The sequence below is a fragment of the Xiphophorus couchianus genome, chromosome 18 (genome assembly GCF_001444195.1).
Source record: "Xiphophorus couchianus chromosome 18, X_couchianus-1.0, whole genome shotgun sequence".
In the NCBI taxonomy this organism is placed as follows: Eukaryota; Metazoa; Chordata; class Actinopteri; order Cyprinodontiformes; family Poeciliidae; genus Xiphophorus; species Xiphophorus couchianus.
This window is the reverse complement of record NC_040245.1, coordinates 8,334,433-8,351,764: the sequence shown is the minus strand read 5'-3', so window position 1 is coordinate 8,351,764 and position 17,332 is coordinate 8,334,433. Positions and strand designations below refer to the sequence as shown.

Genomic DNA, 17,332 nt, shown 5'->3' with positions numbered 1-17,332 from the left:
TCCATTGAGCTCTCTGGGAATTTGTTTTCAAATTCATGTCATTCTCTACAAGCTATTTTTAAGTTCATTTCAAGGAAAAGTCCAAAAAACTGGATTACATCAATTAGAAAACTCTGCAGATTTTTTTCTACTTTACCCCTTGTGTTTGTTTACCTTCATAAAAAGTCATTATTCAGTTTACAAATCTACTTTTTTTTATTCACAGATGAACTTAAAGCTAAGCACCTACTGAATATTTATTCATCCTCTATAAGTGATAAGGCTAGCATACTAAATGACTGTGCAGGCAAAAGCTATAAAAAAGAGATTTAATTGTCTTCACGTACACTTTGGATCTTTGCTAGAACATATTAGATACTTTCTCCAAATCTGTAAAAGCACTTGCAAGGTATCTTCTAGAATTTAATGAAGACGTTCTTTCCTGACTCTTTAGAAAGTATCAGAGAAGTTAGAGGAATGTAAGACAAGCTGTGAAAACTATCCGGTGTATTTGAAAGAGTTCAGTAAAATACCAGACACCATATGTACATTCCATGAATGATTAGGAAGAAAAAGGTTTTAATTCCAAGCAAATGTTTCAAAAATACCCGACAAGTTTATAAAAATACTCTGTAAAGCTCTTTGTAAGAATTAAAAAATTAAGGATAGCAGCCATCCATATTTTTGTTGTGAGAGAGCAGTTAACAAATATGCAGCGGAAATATCTCAAAAGTACTGTTTGTCTGTCAGTTACTCTGTCCACCGCTCTCATGTTGTCTATAAGCAAAAAAAAAACAAATCTATTCTTTGTACTGTCTTATGTTTTGGTTATATTTCAAGGATCCAGGAATGCAACCTTTCATTCAAATGAAATATGCTTACCAGTAGAATGAATGGCTGTTTTATTGAGCAATAAAACTTTTCCAATTTTTTATATTCCAAATCTTCAAACTGCCCACCTGTGTACCAGGATAGCATTTTAAATAGCAAATCATTGAATTCATATGGAATTAATCTGTCAGTCTTTATCATTTTTAACAATGACAGTAATTTGCACTTGCCTTTTGTATGGAAGAGGATTAAAGAAGAGGAAATCAACGAATTCTGACTTTAAAGTCAGAAAAAAAATAATTCTGAGTTTAATCTCTAAATCCGAATTCTGAGATCAAATTCTGACTTTAAAGTCAGAATTTTGAGTTTAAAGTCAGAATTCTGAGATTCTGAGACTTTAAAGTCAGAAAAGAATTTTGACTTTAAACTCAGAATTTTGACTTTAAACTCAGAATTTTGACTTTAAACTCAGAATTTTGACTTTAAACTCAGAATTCTGAGATTTTGAGACTTTAAAGTCAGAAAAGAATTTTGACTTTAAAGTCAGAATTCTGAGATTAAAGTCAGAATTCTGAGATTCTGAGACTTTAAAGTCAGAAAAGAATTTTGACTTTAAACTCAGAATTTTGAGATTAAAGTCAGAATTATGACTTTAAAGTCTGAATTCTGAGATTAAATTATGACTTTAAAGCCAGAATTCTTTTTTTTTCTGACTTTTTTCTGACAGATTAAAGTTTTGTTGTTGTTTTTTTCCGGTGGCCCTAATCCTCTTCCGTACTTTTGAGACCAATGTTTAGAAATTAAAAAAAAACTGTGTAGAAATATTAACCTAGTAGACAAATGGCAACAATGTAGGAAACTGACTGCCTGCTAAGGTAGGAAAGGTATTACCGAATGTCTTGAGAAAGCGTCACAACTAATATAATGACAACCAATGAAATTTTAACCTTTGTTCATGTTAGAGATGAAAACTATCACCCAATTGAGAACTAAATGAAGACATCAGGAATCCCTAGAGAAAGCAAAGAGGACGAACAATAACTCTGCCTGCATCAAAAGGTGTATTAAAGGAGGGGTTTTAAGCAGACAGACACCTGGTGAGAAATCAGAGAACGTTGGTGCACCTTTTGTGAAAGGTATGTGTGAAATGAAACAACTAATTACAAATTTAGTCATCTAAGCTACATCTACATTTATTTATTAGAATGACAACCATAACTTAGCAGAATAAATGTAATTAAACAAAAGTGACATCAATAATTATACTATGAATAGTTTACAACAGAACAGTAATTTGTGATCAGTTATATCTGAACTTATTACTACAAAGCATATTTTTTGTCATAATAAGGATTCAGTTTGATCTATTGTGTGCTTTTCAGTTTTTAAAGGTATTTTCTTCGAGATCATGCCAGAGGGGAATCAAAGCAGAGTAACTGAATTCATATTAACTGGATTTCCTGGACTCCATCCACAATATTATGGTCTCACTTCTGCTGTATTATTTTTAGTCTATGTGGTAACTGTGAAAGCAAATGCTGCAGTTTTTTTCTTATTTGCATCCAACAAGAGTCTTCACAAACCAGTGTACTACATCATTTTAAATGTGTCTGCCTGCGACCTTCTCTTTAGCACAACAACTTTACCTAAAATCATCAGTAGATACTGGTTTCAATCAGGGAGCATTTCTTTTACTGCTTGTTTTGTCCAGATGTACCTTGTCCACTATTTGGGTTCAGTAAATTCTTTTATATTTTCACTGATGGCTTTTGATAGGTACTGTGCCGTCTGTCATCCACTCCGATATACAGCTATTGTTACAAAATTCACAATCCATATCCTCAGTGTGACTGCATGGATTATTACTATTCCAATCCCTCTAATGATGGTGATTAGAGCATATCCTCTTCCTTACTGTGCATCAAACATAATCAATCACTGTTACTGTGATCATATTGGAATAACAGTTCTGGCCTGCACAGACAGAAACCCTTATTCTTTTCCAGCTTTTGTGGGTGCAATGATTACACTGTTAGGACCACTGGCCTTTATTCTTTTCTCATACTGCTCAATATTTATAGAAATAAGTAAGGTAACAAATTTGGGAAACTTTGGAAAGTCTCTGTCAACATGTAGTACCCAGCTGATAATAATCTCACTTTACTATGTACCTCGATGTTTTGTGTATTTTGCTAGTCAAGTGGGGATTAATTTTAGTGCTGGTCTACGAATAGTAATCATAATGCTTTATAGCCTTGTCCCTCCAATGATAAATCCACTCATATATTGCCTAAGAGCTAAAGACATCAGAGAGTGTTTGATGAAACAGTTCTACTTAGAAAAGTCCAGGTTTCAGCAATTCACATTGAACAGACCAGTGCATTAATTATAAGTGGTATCCTTATCTTCGTTTATTACAATATCATGTTAAAAGCACCATCTCAATTATCCGTGGATTTTTAAAAAAAAATAAAATGAGAACAATATCAGCAAACAGTGGCTTGTTTCGTAGTTTCTTTCCAGCATGCTGATTTGATAGATCGCATTACTCACATACTTGTTGGCTGTAAGAAAAATAAAATATTTTCATAATTTTTGTTTTATTCATGTGTCCAAGTTACTCAGAAATACTGCAGTGCCGGTAAAAATTAAGAGATCTGACAGAGTGTCATGTTCGGATTCACCCTTCGGACCCACATGCAGAACCAACAAGTCCAAGTAAGGAAATAAGGTTTATTTTCAAAAGGTACAAACAATTGACAGGTCTTCAGACCCTTTCTGGGGAGCGGCTAGCGTCACACAATCGGAGGCGCCTGGAATGAGAAGTAAGTTACTGAAGGTCAGGCCTGAGGGGATCAGAAATGTAATAGGAGCAGCTTACTTAAGAGTGGTTCTAGGAAGCTCTGGGGAAGAGGTGTACAGGGTCCTGTGTGGAGGGTGGTGACCCAGAGGTGAGTGCAAGGTAGGCCATGACAGAGAGCCAGAGGTCTGATGGGGCAGAGCAAGCTGGGGAAACACTGCGGAGGGGGCAGGCAGGAGACTTGCAGTGAACGGATCCTTCTAGAGAAGCACAGTGACGAGCCAAGAACCGGTAACGTCAATCATCCAGCGCTGAGTGAGGGCTCTGCTGCTCCTTTATTCTCAGCACTCAGATGAGGCTGATGAGCTCCACCTGTGAAGGCTGCCCCGGCTCTCACCCAAGATCCTCACTGGAACAGATGCATTACTCGCACTCACACACACAGGAGCCCTGACACAGAGAACATTACTGAACAAACAACATTGTGAAGAGAAAGGAAAACACCAGATAAATAAAGTATACAGTTGTTGGAATATTTAAACCAAAGTTAAATATTGTGGCTGTAGTCTGCAGAACAGCTGTCTAAAGTTTGTTTCCCTTGAGATTTTTGCTGTGTATCTTCCTCCCCTTCTCTCTCTGTCTGATTACTGGAAAAAATGCCAGTTGTATCAAAGCAAATCTTTGGGAAAAAAAACAACTAAATCTCACATTAATAAACATTCTTATAAATATGCCAGCTCAGACAAATAGGATAATTTTCAGTCATGTTTTGATGGTTTCATGGGGCTTGGACAACAAGTTACATCAACTTGTCTTCTGTCAGTGGGCAAAGCTATATGGTGATTAGGTAAAGGGGACTAAATATGAACCTTTCAGAGTAAAACATTCTACATGAGCCTCGGAGACATGCTTTTCTAAGAGTTGTAACAGTTCTTTTTTTTCTTTGGTGGGTAGTGTAGCCCAATTATACCGGTCTGAAGTAGGTAAGGGCCCCTGAGTTCATTAAACCCATTAAATTACAAATAATACTCTCGTGTTTAACCCTTTGTTAAGTTTCATTTTAGAGTAATAATACACCAGTACTTTTCTATTCTTTTCACCAAATAATATAGCTTTGAGCAAGAATAATATTCTCCAAATACTATTCTACAAGAAATCAAACACACACCTGTATGAGATTTTGAACATATATTGAACACAATAATAAATTCACAGAAATGGTAAATGTTTCAGTCTTTTGGTTTCACAAAACCTATGTTAATTAATGTGGGCCCACACTTCAATGTTCACCTAAGCCAGCAATAATTAACTGAAATATAATTCCCCCCAAAACTGCTACTCCTCTTCTTCTGTAAGGTGTTATCAGCAGGTGCAGCTTCCAGGTGGTGTGAATTACCCTCATCAAAAAGCAGGATTTAGTGGAGTGGATTCCCAGAGACAGACAACAGATGGTTTACTGCTACTCATGGTAACTACACCAGACTCTGTGCTCCATTATATAACAAACTTTTTGTTATATAACTTACCTTCGATTTTCTCCTTCCGCGTAGATCCTCTGCATTCTGCTTCCACGCTGGTCCTTCGGCCCTGTGGATTTCCTCTCCTGGCGTCTCGCTCTTGTCCTCCTCGCTGATCCTGTTCAGATCACCCACCTGTGGCCCATCTCCAGTACTTGCCTGCCTGTCCACCCTCCATTCACCTCTTCCTGCTAAGGAGAGTAACACTACTGATCACGATTGACTCTCTGAACACCAAGCAGTCAACCACCAGATCTGTGCTCGTACCTCTTCTCGATTGCTTTCTCCTTTCACAAAGCAAGAATCGGATTCCTTCCACTGGTGAACCAGTTCTCCAGTAAAAGACACCTGTTAACAGTCTCCCTGTCTTCCAGTGTGGATCCGGTCCTAGCTTGATGTTCTTCCTCCTGCAGACAAATCATTCAAACATTTTCCCTGTTCAATAAACATTTACCTTACAATCCCTGATGTCCATAATGGTTGCTCGTGCTACAGTCATCCAAATTGCATTCTTTCAGTCACACTTCCAAAAAATCTTGCACGCTTTAGTTGTGTACCATTTGTCACGCTGAAAAGTAGCTTGCCCATTGCCTTCCTTTGCAATTCCACTTGAATAACATTTTACTTACTGCACAAACTGTGTTTTCTGCCCTTTGCTTGGATTCCTTCTGGCAGATTTTCTACTGGGCCAATCAGTGAACAGAAGAAGTTGTGAACGATGATGTCAATTTTCTGTGCTGTTTTAGAATTGTAGTCTGCTATACTTCAGACATACAGCGCATATTAAATCTCTTACTATTTATTTAACAGAATGGAGAGGCCTCTTGGATTTGCATGAACAGGGTGATACAAAGCTGAAGTTGGCTTCAGACTGAAGTTTCTGACTCAGAAAATAATTAAAGGAGTTAATTTTTCACTACACTTAACTTCTTTAGTCTGCTGTTGTTTAAGCATTTGAATAACGTACGCTCATCAAACCTGGACTAGACTGTTCTACGCTAATATCAAAACCCAGTTTTTCCCAAATCTTTAATTTGTGATAGTTCAATAAAGATTATTTCCAGTGCTTTCCCCCCCATTTACTGTCTGTTTTCCCTTTTTCTCTTTTTCCTTTTTCCTGTTCAGCCATCAATTCACAGCCAAGGTCTCTTGAGCCATAAAATCCTTATAAAAAACAATCATTGCTTTAAATCCAAAAATAAAACTCTTTTAGTCTAAATACAACCTTATACAAGGTGAATAATCTTGCACAGTGAAAGTCATTTTTAAGGGAATAGGAACAATAAGAATGATATGAAAAGATACATTCAAAACATCTGAGAACTTTTACTGTTCATGTGGGAATAAGACCTGAGGATGCACCTGGTTGGATAAAACCAGCAGATATTAGCTGTAAACCAGTCTTTACTCCAAGTCGTCACTTGTTGAGCTGCCTTATTGAGGTAAGATTATTCTATTGTTGTATATAACATTCTCAGTTACTATCAAGGACTATACCATGTCTAATCATAAAAGCTTGTGAGCAAAGAATATTTGCTGGACAGTTTGTTTCTAAAATAGAAAACAGTTGCATTATAAAGTGTCAAATATCATTTGTTTATTTTGCATCTGCTTTAATGTGTTGAGTTTATTCATCAATAATAGGTAACTATATAGAGATTTACAGATTTACTAAAAGTATGCATGGAAATGTGTATTTTTGTAGAAAAGCTCTTAGTTTAGTTTTTATTACTTAGAAACTGCGGAGTACTCATTACTTTTACAAATTTAGAGCATACTTAGAAAGTCCAGAGAATACTTACTTACACTTATTTAACAACCCAGAACAGGAATTAGAACAAACTTAGAATCCAGAAAAACTACCTTAGCAACTACATATTAGACTCCTATTCTTCCAACCCAGAAAAGGAATTAGACCAGAGGATACTTAGTTATACTTATCAACCAACCCTGAATAGGGTTTTGTCTAGTTTATATACTTCGGATCAACACTATTAGACTACTTTTTAGACTCCTGTTCTTCCAACCCAGAAATGAATTAGAAGAATTAGACCACAGTATACTTAGCAACCCTGAACAGAAGCACCTAGTTTACATACTTTAGATCAACATTAGATTGTTTTTCTTCTTTTGCTCTTTCCTCTGGTTTGTTATTTTGTTTGTATTTCCTTTTAATTCCTGTAAAACACTTTGTATTGCCTTGTTGCTGAAAATGTGCTATATAAGTAAAATTACCTTTACCTTTAATACTATTCAAATAATTAACTCAATGGTTTAGCAGCATAAGAGGCATGATAATAAAGATTAATTATATCTTTACTGATGTTGTGGTGACATTTAAATACAATTAAAAATGAATAAATGTATGACGCTTCTTCACAGGGACTTGAGATAATGGTGCTCAGCTCAAACATCACAAGGATACACAACTTTTTCATCCTTGGGTTCCCTGGACTCTCACCATCGTACTATGGCCCTGCATCAGCTGTACTTTTTCTAGTCTATCTAGCTATTTTAGTAGGAAATAGTTTCATCTTGGCATTTGTCATCTATGAAAAATCTCTTCAAAAACCTATGTACTTGGTCTTTTGTCACCTTGCACTGACTGATTTATCATTTGGGACTGTTACACTCCCAAAGATCATTTCAAAATATTGGTTTGGAAACAGCATCATCTCATTTTATGAGTGTTTTACACAAATGTTCTTTGTTCACTATTTAGGTTCAGTAATGTCATTTTTGTTACTGGTAATGGCTCTTGATAGATTCATAGCAATTTGTGCTCCACTGCGATACCCTGTCCTAATCACAAACAATATTATATTTGCTCTTTGTGGATCTGCTTGGTTTTTACCCCTGCCTTTGATGCTGTTTGTAATATTCCAAGCCCTCAGTTTACCTTACTGTCAGTCAAATATTATTACCCAGTGCTACTGTGACCACATCTCAATAACAAATCAGGCATGTGGAAATGATCTGAAGATTGCAGTGATTATTACCCTTTGTATCGCTATGTTTTGTCTCTTGGTGCCTCTTGCATTTATACTGATTTCTTATGTTTCTGTTATTATAGTCATTTTAAAAATGTCTAATTCTGCAGGACGCAGCAGAATTCTGGCAACATGTACTCCACAAATATTCATAACATGTCTTTTCTATCTCCCTAGGTGCTTTGTTTATATAGCTAACACAGTTGGATTTTCTTTTAGCGTAGATGTTCGCATTTTATTAATTCTGCTGTACAGTTTACTTCCTGCTGCAGTCAACCCGGTAATATACTGTTTCAAGACCCAAGAAATAAAGCACACTTTGATGAAGAGAATAAAAACAGCTAAAATTGGAATAGAGTTAAAAATCTGGACCAGTAACTAAACAAGGATCAGAAACTGTGATGATACAATCATCAAGATGTCCTTAAAAAATGTCTGTTTGGTTTCTACTTGTTGCTAATTTGAGAAAATTATCTTTAGCTTGAGAAAAATCTTTAAAGCATCCTTAAATTCTTGGTTCAGAAGCCAAAGTAGTCCAAAGTAAGAGAAGAAAACGCAAAATATTGTGAAAACTGATTCCATTGGTGGAACAAAATGTGATGCATGAAAAAGAGGCTTTGTTTTGTTCTGGAACACATGGCCTCCAAACACAATGAGCTCCTTCAGAAAGTCTTGTGTCTGATAAGATTACTCTACTTTAAGAAAAAAGAAACTTTAGCATATTTTCATTAAAAGTCTTTTTCTTATAGTTCAAATACTTTTTGGATTGCTAAAGTGCATTTGTGGCCCTTTAGAGTCTGACCAACCATAGTCATCCCCATCATATGCATGTCTACTCTGCTGAGTCACGTTCCATTTTGTATGGTGTAACCTTTCTTTCCACTTCAGACTCTGTGTTTTATAGATTTTAAACTCTGGCCAATCTCTGGTCATGCTATAGTTATTTGTATGTATTTAATATTATACTTGAGTTTTATAACCTACTGTGTTTCTGAAAGTAAATTTGTTGCACTTTTGAAGGAACAAGGAAGAAAATGATCTAAAAAGTGCTATAATGTTTAATACAAAGTAACACAACAAAACTTCAAGCAGAAATGCAACAACATGCATTGTACTAATGGCAGTCATGTTTGTTTGTCAAACTGGAAACCATTAGAGATCATTGTCCATTTGGGAGCTATTATGCCTACTTATAGTGTAGTAACAAATAAAATGATGAACATGTTTTAGATAAAAGTGTAGGGAGCTGTTGAAGATATAGTGGATTTAAATGGCAAACATTACATGATTTTTTTTGTGTCTAATGCTTTTTTGTTTTCTATATACAATAGCAGGAAGTATGTTAACAGTTCCACGTTTTGTGAGTTCATCTACTGTTTTCCATAACTTGTAGTTTTCTGCTTAGACATTTGTGTTTGATATTTAGTCACAGTTTCTACTGTTGTAATCGCAAGGATTATGTTGTACACTAATGTAACAACGATAAAAAACTTTGTCATCACTGGATTTCCAGGTCTTATGCCAAAGTATTATGGCCCCGTTTCAGCTACACTTTTTCTGCTTTATTTGGCTATAGCAGCTGGAAACATTTTTGTTTTAGTTTTTGTGAGATATGAAAGGTCTCTTCACAAACCCTCATATGTCATCTTTTGTCACTTGGCACTTAGTGACATAATGTTTGGAACAGTAACGCTACCAAAGACAATATCTTTATACTGGTTTAACGACAGAATTATATCATTTTATAGTTGTTTTGCCCAAATGTATTTTGTTCACTTTTTAGGATCAACTCATTCTTTCATTCTGATGGTGATGGCGCTGGATCGCTTCATTGCAATTTGCTCTCCTCTGCGCTACAATTCACTTTTCACAAATACAACTGTTTCTGCGCTTTGTGGAATCTCATGGTTTATGCCGATTTCATGGATGTTTGGTGTGGTTTTTGATGCTATGAGTCTACCTTTTTGTAATTCAAATATAATTGTTCACTGCTACTGTGACCATTTATCAATAATTAACCTTGGATGTGAGAATGTACGAAGTTCAACAGTTCTGGGATTGGGTCTTGCCATGTTCTGTTTGTTGTTACCTCTGGGATTTATTGTTCTATCCTATTTTATCATCATCGCTTCTGTTCTGAAAACATCATCCTCTAAAGGACGCATTAGGGCTTGGTCGACTTGCACACCTCAGCTAATTATCACCTGCCTTTATTATCTGCCAAGGTTATTTGTTTATTTGGCTAACTTTGTAGGCTACACGTTCAGTGCTTCTGTTCGAATTGTTGTTGTAATGCTGTATAGTCTTTTACCTGCTGTTGTCAACCCATTAATATACTGCTTCAAAACAAAGGACATCAAAGACAGCTTAAAAATGAAGCTTTTTACCAAATGAACTAATATAGCAACAAAGGCTGGTTAAATTTTAATAGAAGAAGAAGAAGACAGCAAAAGAAAGACTTTTTACAGATGTAGCTGGGAGACTGAAAGAGCTCTACATACTTCAGTCAAGTTGCCTTTAATTTTGTCAAAAGAATTTTCTTTAATGAAAATTTAATTCTAGATTTTTGTTTTTACTGTTCTTTTAGTCTGTTGTCAATTTAATTTATAAAATAAATGTATTAACCCTAAAATAAACCATATATAGATCCTTTCAACTGCAAATTGTAAAGTGAATTTATTATTTCTATATCTCTTTATAACTTTGTTTAACATGTATGAACAATAAATCTACTTGTGGGTAAAGACTATATTCAGGTGGTAAAAATATATTATGAGTGTAAAATTTCTCAGGTCAACAATAAGGTCAAATTAATGGAGGTTTTTTTCCACGGTCAGATTTCTACAGATATATGGCACAAAATTGAAAAATTAAAATGTTGTAAGGTTTTGAATAAAAAATGAGGACTGGTTTTGTAGAATCATCAATTCTCTTTGAAAATAAAACATGTTAGGTGTAAATTACATGTGTAATTTGTTTCAGGATTAAAGTTGAGGTCCTAGAAAAACAGCCATCTTAATTGTGAGTGAACACCAGAACATGGAATCAATCCCCTCAGATGGTTTTGTGACACTGCAGCTTTATTGGAGCTCCTCCTAACTTGGGTTGATAGACACCGACTTTACTGCTAAGCCTCCTGAAAACTAGGTAAAAACAAAAACCTGGTAAAATCCAGGAACTTATCCCAGATGTGCTTTGGGGAAAAATGTTGATCGAAGTTGTGAGACTTCCTCCCTTTATCAGGATAAACAAGGTGACTGCTCAATGAAAGGTAGTGACAACTCTGCAATAACTTCACATGACAAACAGCAAACCAATTCAGCGCTCAGCTGAGAGATGAGATTTATTTATTTTTGCATGATTGAAAAGTCTATTTATCTCATTAACTCTATTCACTAAATGAAAAATATTTTTATACATTAAATACATACAAGCCAATGTTTTCAAGGTTTCATTCTTGTTTATTATGATTTTCCATTTTCAGCTATTGAAAGCACAATATTAAAAGTTAGAATATTTTATCAGACCAATAAAAAATATAGGACTACCAGGATTTTGAGAAATTCCTATCTCTACCAAGAGGGGCCAAATTGGGTATCTTCCTAGAGCTACCGAGAGAGGGCCAAACTGGGTTATTAGCATCCAAATGTGGCCAAACTGACGACTCTGAATGGTCTAATTAGCATCCATGTAGATGAGCAGGGGGGAGGAGAGCCAAACTCACTACATCAACTTTCACGCTCAATACACAGCAGTTAATGTCACCTTCTCCCCACTCCCCAATTCAACATTTAGGCGTATGCTCACATTTTATACATATAAAAATGACTGCAAACAGACGTGCAATTGCACTGTTTCTCTTAATTTTAAAACATTTCAGTGGATAATTATGTAAATGGAATAGAAGATAATTTATTTTTAAGATTTTTTACTCAATTTTTACCATTTGCATGTGAAAAAGGCAGAATTTTGTGTTTCATAGACTCAAGTGTGCTCACCAAAGTGTTTAATGTAAACATTTTCATCAAATCCAAGGTTCTTTATTGAATTTACATTTTTATCAACCCTGATGGAATTGAGTTACAGAGACCAATACCTTTACCCAAGCAATTCAGAAATGTTCTTCTGACATTTTTACTGTACCAGCTTACATCTTATTCAGGCCCAAAAACTGGATACAGTTATCTGTCGATGATAGGCAGAATGTATCTTAGGGAGAATTTAAAGTTCAACACAGGGCTAACACAGAAACACACCAAGATGGCTACTTAGATGTACTAAAACAAGGTATTTTGAATATTATTAATATTTATGCTTTAGCACTGCTAGAGGAAGTCCTAACACTAGGGCACGAGAGAACGCAAACTCTACAGAATAAATCCAAGGCTACGATTCAAACTGGAGATCTTTTTTTCCAAGGAGACATTGGTAATTACCACACCGCTGTGCTGCTTCTGTGTAACTTTGTATTTACTGATATTGTACATGAAAAGTGTTTGAAATGTATCTTTGTTCAATGCATTTGTGATCTTTTTTTTCACAAGTGAATTGGATAAAATACACAGCAATCTTCAGCATAAGATAGCTCATCTTCTCCACAAGTTGAAAACAATTGCATTTCCTTTCCCACTTATAACACATTGGCATGTGATGTACAAGATATTGAGAGTGGATTTGCACACATCTGCCACAGGTTCCCAAAGTTTCAGGAGAATTGGGGTAAATTCACACCAGCCCTCTTTAGCCCACGTTAATACTCTTTTTCATTTGCCTAGAAAATTTGGTTGATTTAGGGAGGTGTGAATGTGTACTCAAACTCTAATGCGGACCAAAGAAGTGAACTCTGGTCCTCCTAAAAGCCTAGGTCTCGGTTCAGCTGAAGTGAACTGTAGTGCGGTTTGAATGTATACGTGAATGCCAAGTGGTCCTGAGACCGCTCCAAAAGCAGGAAACGCACTACAGCAGAGGGTACTTGTGTGAAAAACAACATTCTCCATAGTTTGATGCCTCATCCCCGACTCATGCTGAGCAGATTTTGTTGAACAGTGTTTGTTTTTTCACATTTACCCAAAGACAAAATAAACATCCAACAACAGCTAAAATCTGAGGCCACCCCACTTTTGCTTACATTTGTAAGAATCAAGTTGTGCTTAGTGTCTTGTTCAGATTTTGTTCTGTCATTTCCTTCAGTGATTCTTAGTGCAGCATTTTCACAGGCAAGAGGATAAACAAGTTGCTAATGGGGTTTCATTTGTTTAACACAATGCAGTGTGAAAGCATATCTTATCAACTTAAAATGTAACAAATGTTACAATTTTGAATGTAATGATTATCATGAAATGTAAACAAAAACAGAGTCACGTCAGATTTTAGCAGCTGTATGACTTCATTTTTATCTTTGGCAATAGACTACCAGCAATTCCTCCCGCTAGCGCAAGACATGCACATTTGCTTTGGTTTATTTATCCAGAATGCTTTGACATACAATTCACGTTTTGCTTTTGGAATGGTATTCACTTTGCTTGGCACATACTCATGCATTCAAACCACACCTAATAACCCTGGTTATTAGGTAGACCAGAGTTTGCTTTTCGATTTCTTTATGGTTCCATGTCATAAATGCCGGGGGTTATTTCTGTGTTTTTTATAGAGATAAGAATAACATTGATGCTGTGTAAAAGATCGACAGCTTGTTGAGTATTTAAACCTACAAAACCAACAGCTGAAGAGGCAGTCAACAGACGGGGGTGAGGATGCATGCAGTGTGATAGGCTTAGACATTGACAATTGTTGAAAGGATGTAGATGACCTGCATGGAACAAGTACTCTTAGTTTTCCTGCTAATTACTCTCTGATTCCAACTGAACACACCTGGAAGATGGCAGCTAACATCCTTTCATCGACATCATTAAATTGACTTTTCACCATAGTGTGCTGTGAAACCCCAGTCCTCTATTGCAATTTCAGAGAAGAAATTATAGAAAAGACCATAACCATCCACCAGTCATTACAACAGCTTATTACTAAATAATTAATATAGGCTAGTGGACAGACATTTCTGCCTATAGTACACATTTAAAATCAATTAAATGGTGCAGTTGTTGTTGCTTGTTAGGTTAACAACTGACCTAACAAAACGTATGCAGTAGATCATGAACAGTTTATTAGCTGATAATTTAACCACTAAGAAAAGACATTTAATTTTGTTGTAAAGTTTGCAAAAAAAAAAAAAGCCGTAAACAAAGGATGCAAAATATACAAAGTTTTAGAGCGCATCTGCTATTAAACTGGTTAACATGTTGTTTAAAAAAGAAAATTGAGAGTCAAGACAAGGTACTAGAGGGACAAAACTTAGAAAACAACATCAGGATTTGTTGTAAGAATTACCATGCAAAGAGAAACTATGCATGGGACTTGAAATATACTGCATTTGGGTTGAAGCAGCCGATACCACAGAAAGGATTGCACAGAAAAAGCATTAGCAATTAGCATCCCTGTAGATGAGCAGGGGGGGAGGAGAGCCAAACTCACTACATCAACTTTCACGCTGATTGTCCTTGGAACAGGATAGTAATGGCCTTATTTACATAACAAAGGCGCCTCTTCACACCCTCTCTTGGAGGGCCAAACTGGCCTCTCTTTGGTAGCTCTAGGGACAGGGCCAAACTGGCCCCTCACTGGTACCTGGATGAAGATTCCCATTTTGGGAAGCTTTGGTAGTTCTAGTGCTAAATAGAAAATGTGGGCTAAGTTAAAAGAATGGATAAGTAAGCGACAGCTGTTAGTCAGTGAAGGAAGTTTAAAGGGGTTCATGTGAAGGCAAGACCCCAATTTAGTAGTTTGCAAAAGTTGTATGCTTGCAGAAAATCTTATTTTGTGTTGATCATTTCACCCATAGCTCTCTTTACTTCACTTCATCTATTTGAAAATTAGTTTTAAATATATGTAACCAATATTAACTTTTATGGTACTGTTGCCTTCCAAAATATTTTACATCCTTTAGTACTAAGGCATATTCAACATTTTAACAGGTTAGTAGATCCAGTGGAAAATTTAATAAATTACAATTTATTGTAGAAATAATTTTTTTCTTCTGATTTCAGGCTGTCATTTACTTTGCATTAAACTAGTTAAGACATCAGAAGAGAAAAATACTGTGAGGGAACTCAGTTTCCACTTGTTCTGGCATGGTCTGACTTTCACTAAATAATTTTTGACCAATACTTGACCACAGTATATTGCTGCTCTGTACTACAGAGAAACCTGTACAATATTTTCAAATAAATTTGGGTATTATATGTTTTAACAAATTTTTTTATACCGATTTTTAACAGAAAATGCATCCGTTCTTTTGAGAAAACAGAAAAAGAGAGATTCAGTCAAACTACTTGCTTAAGTTTTGTTTTCCAACTGCGGTTCAGGTGTAAAATATTGCTTTATTTTTGTTTGAGCAAATTAAACATTTCCCTAATATCACACAGAATTTATGACAGATCACAAACAACCAATTCCATTCAAAACAGTTTTTTAAATGAGGTAAGCATGAAGATGCTAAAATACTCCTTGACTCTTTGGGAATATTGCTCTTCAAAGTTTTATTCTCGATGAACGTCATCAGAAAAGTCTGTTGAAAAGCTTTAAATAGAGAGACAGGATCAGCAGGTGAAACTGCAGGGTTGCATTACCTGAAGGAAACAAGGTTCTGTTCGAGGCACAAAGATGATGTCTACAAATAACATACAGAGGAACTAGTTCACTTGTAGAATATTCTAGAAATATTTTTGAACTATTTCTTTTGCGATTGCAAGCGCACTGCTGAACTGAAGTTATTGTGACTTTTTAATTCCAATTGAAGGTCTGTTTCATTTTGATTCTGTTTAACATTCTTTTTCCTTTTTTTGTACAAATGATCAAATACAGAAACGTTACAAATGTGAAAGAGTTTATGATCATTGGCTTCCCTGGACTTCCACCAGAGTACTATGGCATAGTATCGTTTGTTCTCTTACTTGTTTTTATTTCTATTCTATTTGGAAATGTTTTTATTCTAGCTGTCATCATATGTGAGCGGACTCTCCACAAGCCAACGTACATAATCTTTTTAAACCTTGCAATGACAGACCTGTTCTTTGGCATTGTAACACTCCCAAAAATCATCGCCAGATATTGGTGGAATGATATGATGTGCTCATTTGGTGTTTGCTTTGCACAGATGTATTTTGTTCACTCTCTGGGAGCTATTCAGTCTTTAATTCTGCTGATGATGGCTTTGGATCGTTTTGTTGCTGTATGTTTTCCATTCAAATATCCAGTTTTATTTACAAACAAAAACATTTCTATTTGTTGCGGCTTGTGCTGGTTTCTGACCTTTATACGAATGCTTGGACTTGTGCTACATGCTTTGACATTGCCCTACTGTGACCTTAATACCATCATGCAGTGCTACTGTGATCATATTTCCATCACCAAGCTGGGATGTGGGGATGATGTTGCATTTGTAAAATGGGTTGCATTTGCAAATGCTATGGTCACTCTTTTAGTTCCTTTAACATTTATAATTATTTCTTATGTTTCTATCTTTATGGCTGTTGTGAAAATGTCTGCTTCTGGAAGGGATTACAAATTCCTGTCCACATGTGCCCCTCAACTCTTCATTACCTGTCTATATTACATGCCAAGATGTACTGTGTATCTTACTGACATTTTAGGAATTAAATTTAGCCTTGATGCTCGTATTATTATAACAATGTTGTACAGCCTCATACCTGCATCCGTCAACCCTGTGATATACTGTTTGAAAACTATGGAAATCAAAAACGCTTTGGCACAGAGATTCAGTAATAGAAAAATAAACCTTGCATTTCAAAATGAGACCAAACTTGTGACAAGTAAACATGCATAGATTTGTTACATAAAACTGAATGTTGGTTTTAGTTCATGAAAAGTTTTCTTGTTTCTTGTTTGTTTGCTTATAAATTATACAAGGAGTTTGGCAGGTAGCACATATATTCTGTGTTTAGCTAAATTAGTTAAAAAAATGGAACAAGGTAACCATTTGCAAATATAAAAAATGTTTAAAATTTAAAGATTGAACATAAAAAGGCTAAAAGACAGATCTTGTCTTTTCCCTGAAACTAAAACTTTGTGCTATCATTAATTCTCTATGTACTTTTAAAATATGCCTTTGTGGTTAATTATGTAGGCAGTACATTTCA

At 35.5% G+C, this 17,332-nt stretch overlaps 4 protein-coding genes across 4 annotated transcripts; all 4 read left to right on the top strand.

The window, feature by feature from the left end:
• Positions 1 to 2,218: 2,218 nt before the first annotated feature.
• Positions 2,219 to 3,196, top strand: LOC114133297 (olfactory receptor 2AT4-like). Its single transcript, XM_027999086.1, has one exon. It carries the CDS (start codon positions 2,219 to 2,221, stop codon positions 3,194 to 3,196), a length of 978 nt encoding a protein of 325 aa, XP_027854887.1.
• Positions 3,197 to 7,521: 4,325 nt separating this feature from the next.
• Positions 7,522 to 8,499, top strand: LOC114161381 (olfactory receptor 2AT4-like). Its single transcript, XM_028044628.1, has one exon. It carries the CDS (start codon positions 7,522 to 7,524, stop codon positions 8,497 to 8,499), a length of 978 nt encoding a protein of 325 aa, XP_027900429.1.
• A 1,076-nt stretch (positions 8,500 to 9,575) lies between these two features.
• On the top strand, positions 9,576 to 10,511 carry LOC114161382 (olfactory receptor 52N5-like). Its single transcript, XM_028044630.1, has one exon. The coding sequence runs from the start codon at positions 9,576 to 9,578 to the stop codon at positions 10,509 to 10,511; it is 936 nt and encodes a 311-aa protein (XP_027900431.1).
• A 5,512-nt stretch (positions 10,512 to 16,023) lies between these two features.
• Positions 16,024 to 17,019, top strand: LOC114161992 (olfactory receptor 2AT4-like). Its single transcript, XM_028045736.1, has one exon. The coding sequence runs from the start codon at positions 16,024 to 16,026 to the stop codon at positions 17,017 to 17,019; it is 996 nt and encodes a 331-aa protein (XP_027901537.1).
• The last annotated feature ends 313 nt before the right edge of the window (positions 17,020 to 17,332 follow it).

What these genes read in the sequence shown, in the direction of transcription:
- LOC114161381 (XM_028044628.1), top strand. Translation starts at nt 7,522, where the DNA reads ATGGTGCTCAGCTCAAACATCACAAGGATACACAACTTTTTCATCCTT.
- LOC114161992 (XM_028045736.1), top strand. Translation starts at nt 16,024, where the DNA reads ATGATCAAATACAGAAACGTTACAAATGTGAAAGAGTTTATGATCATT.
- LOC114161382 (XM_028044630.1), top strand. Translation starts at nt 9,576, where the DNA reads ATGTTGTACACTAATGTAACAACGATAAAAAACTTTGTCATCACTGGA.
- LOC114133297 (XM_027999086.1), top strand. Translation starts at nt 2,219, where the DNA reads ATGCCAGAGGGGAATCAAAGCAGAGTAACTGAATTCATATTAACTGGA.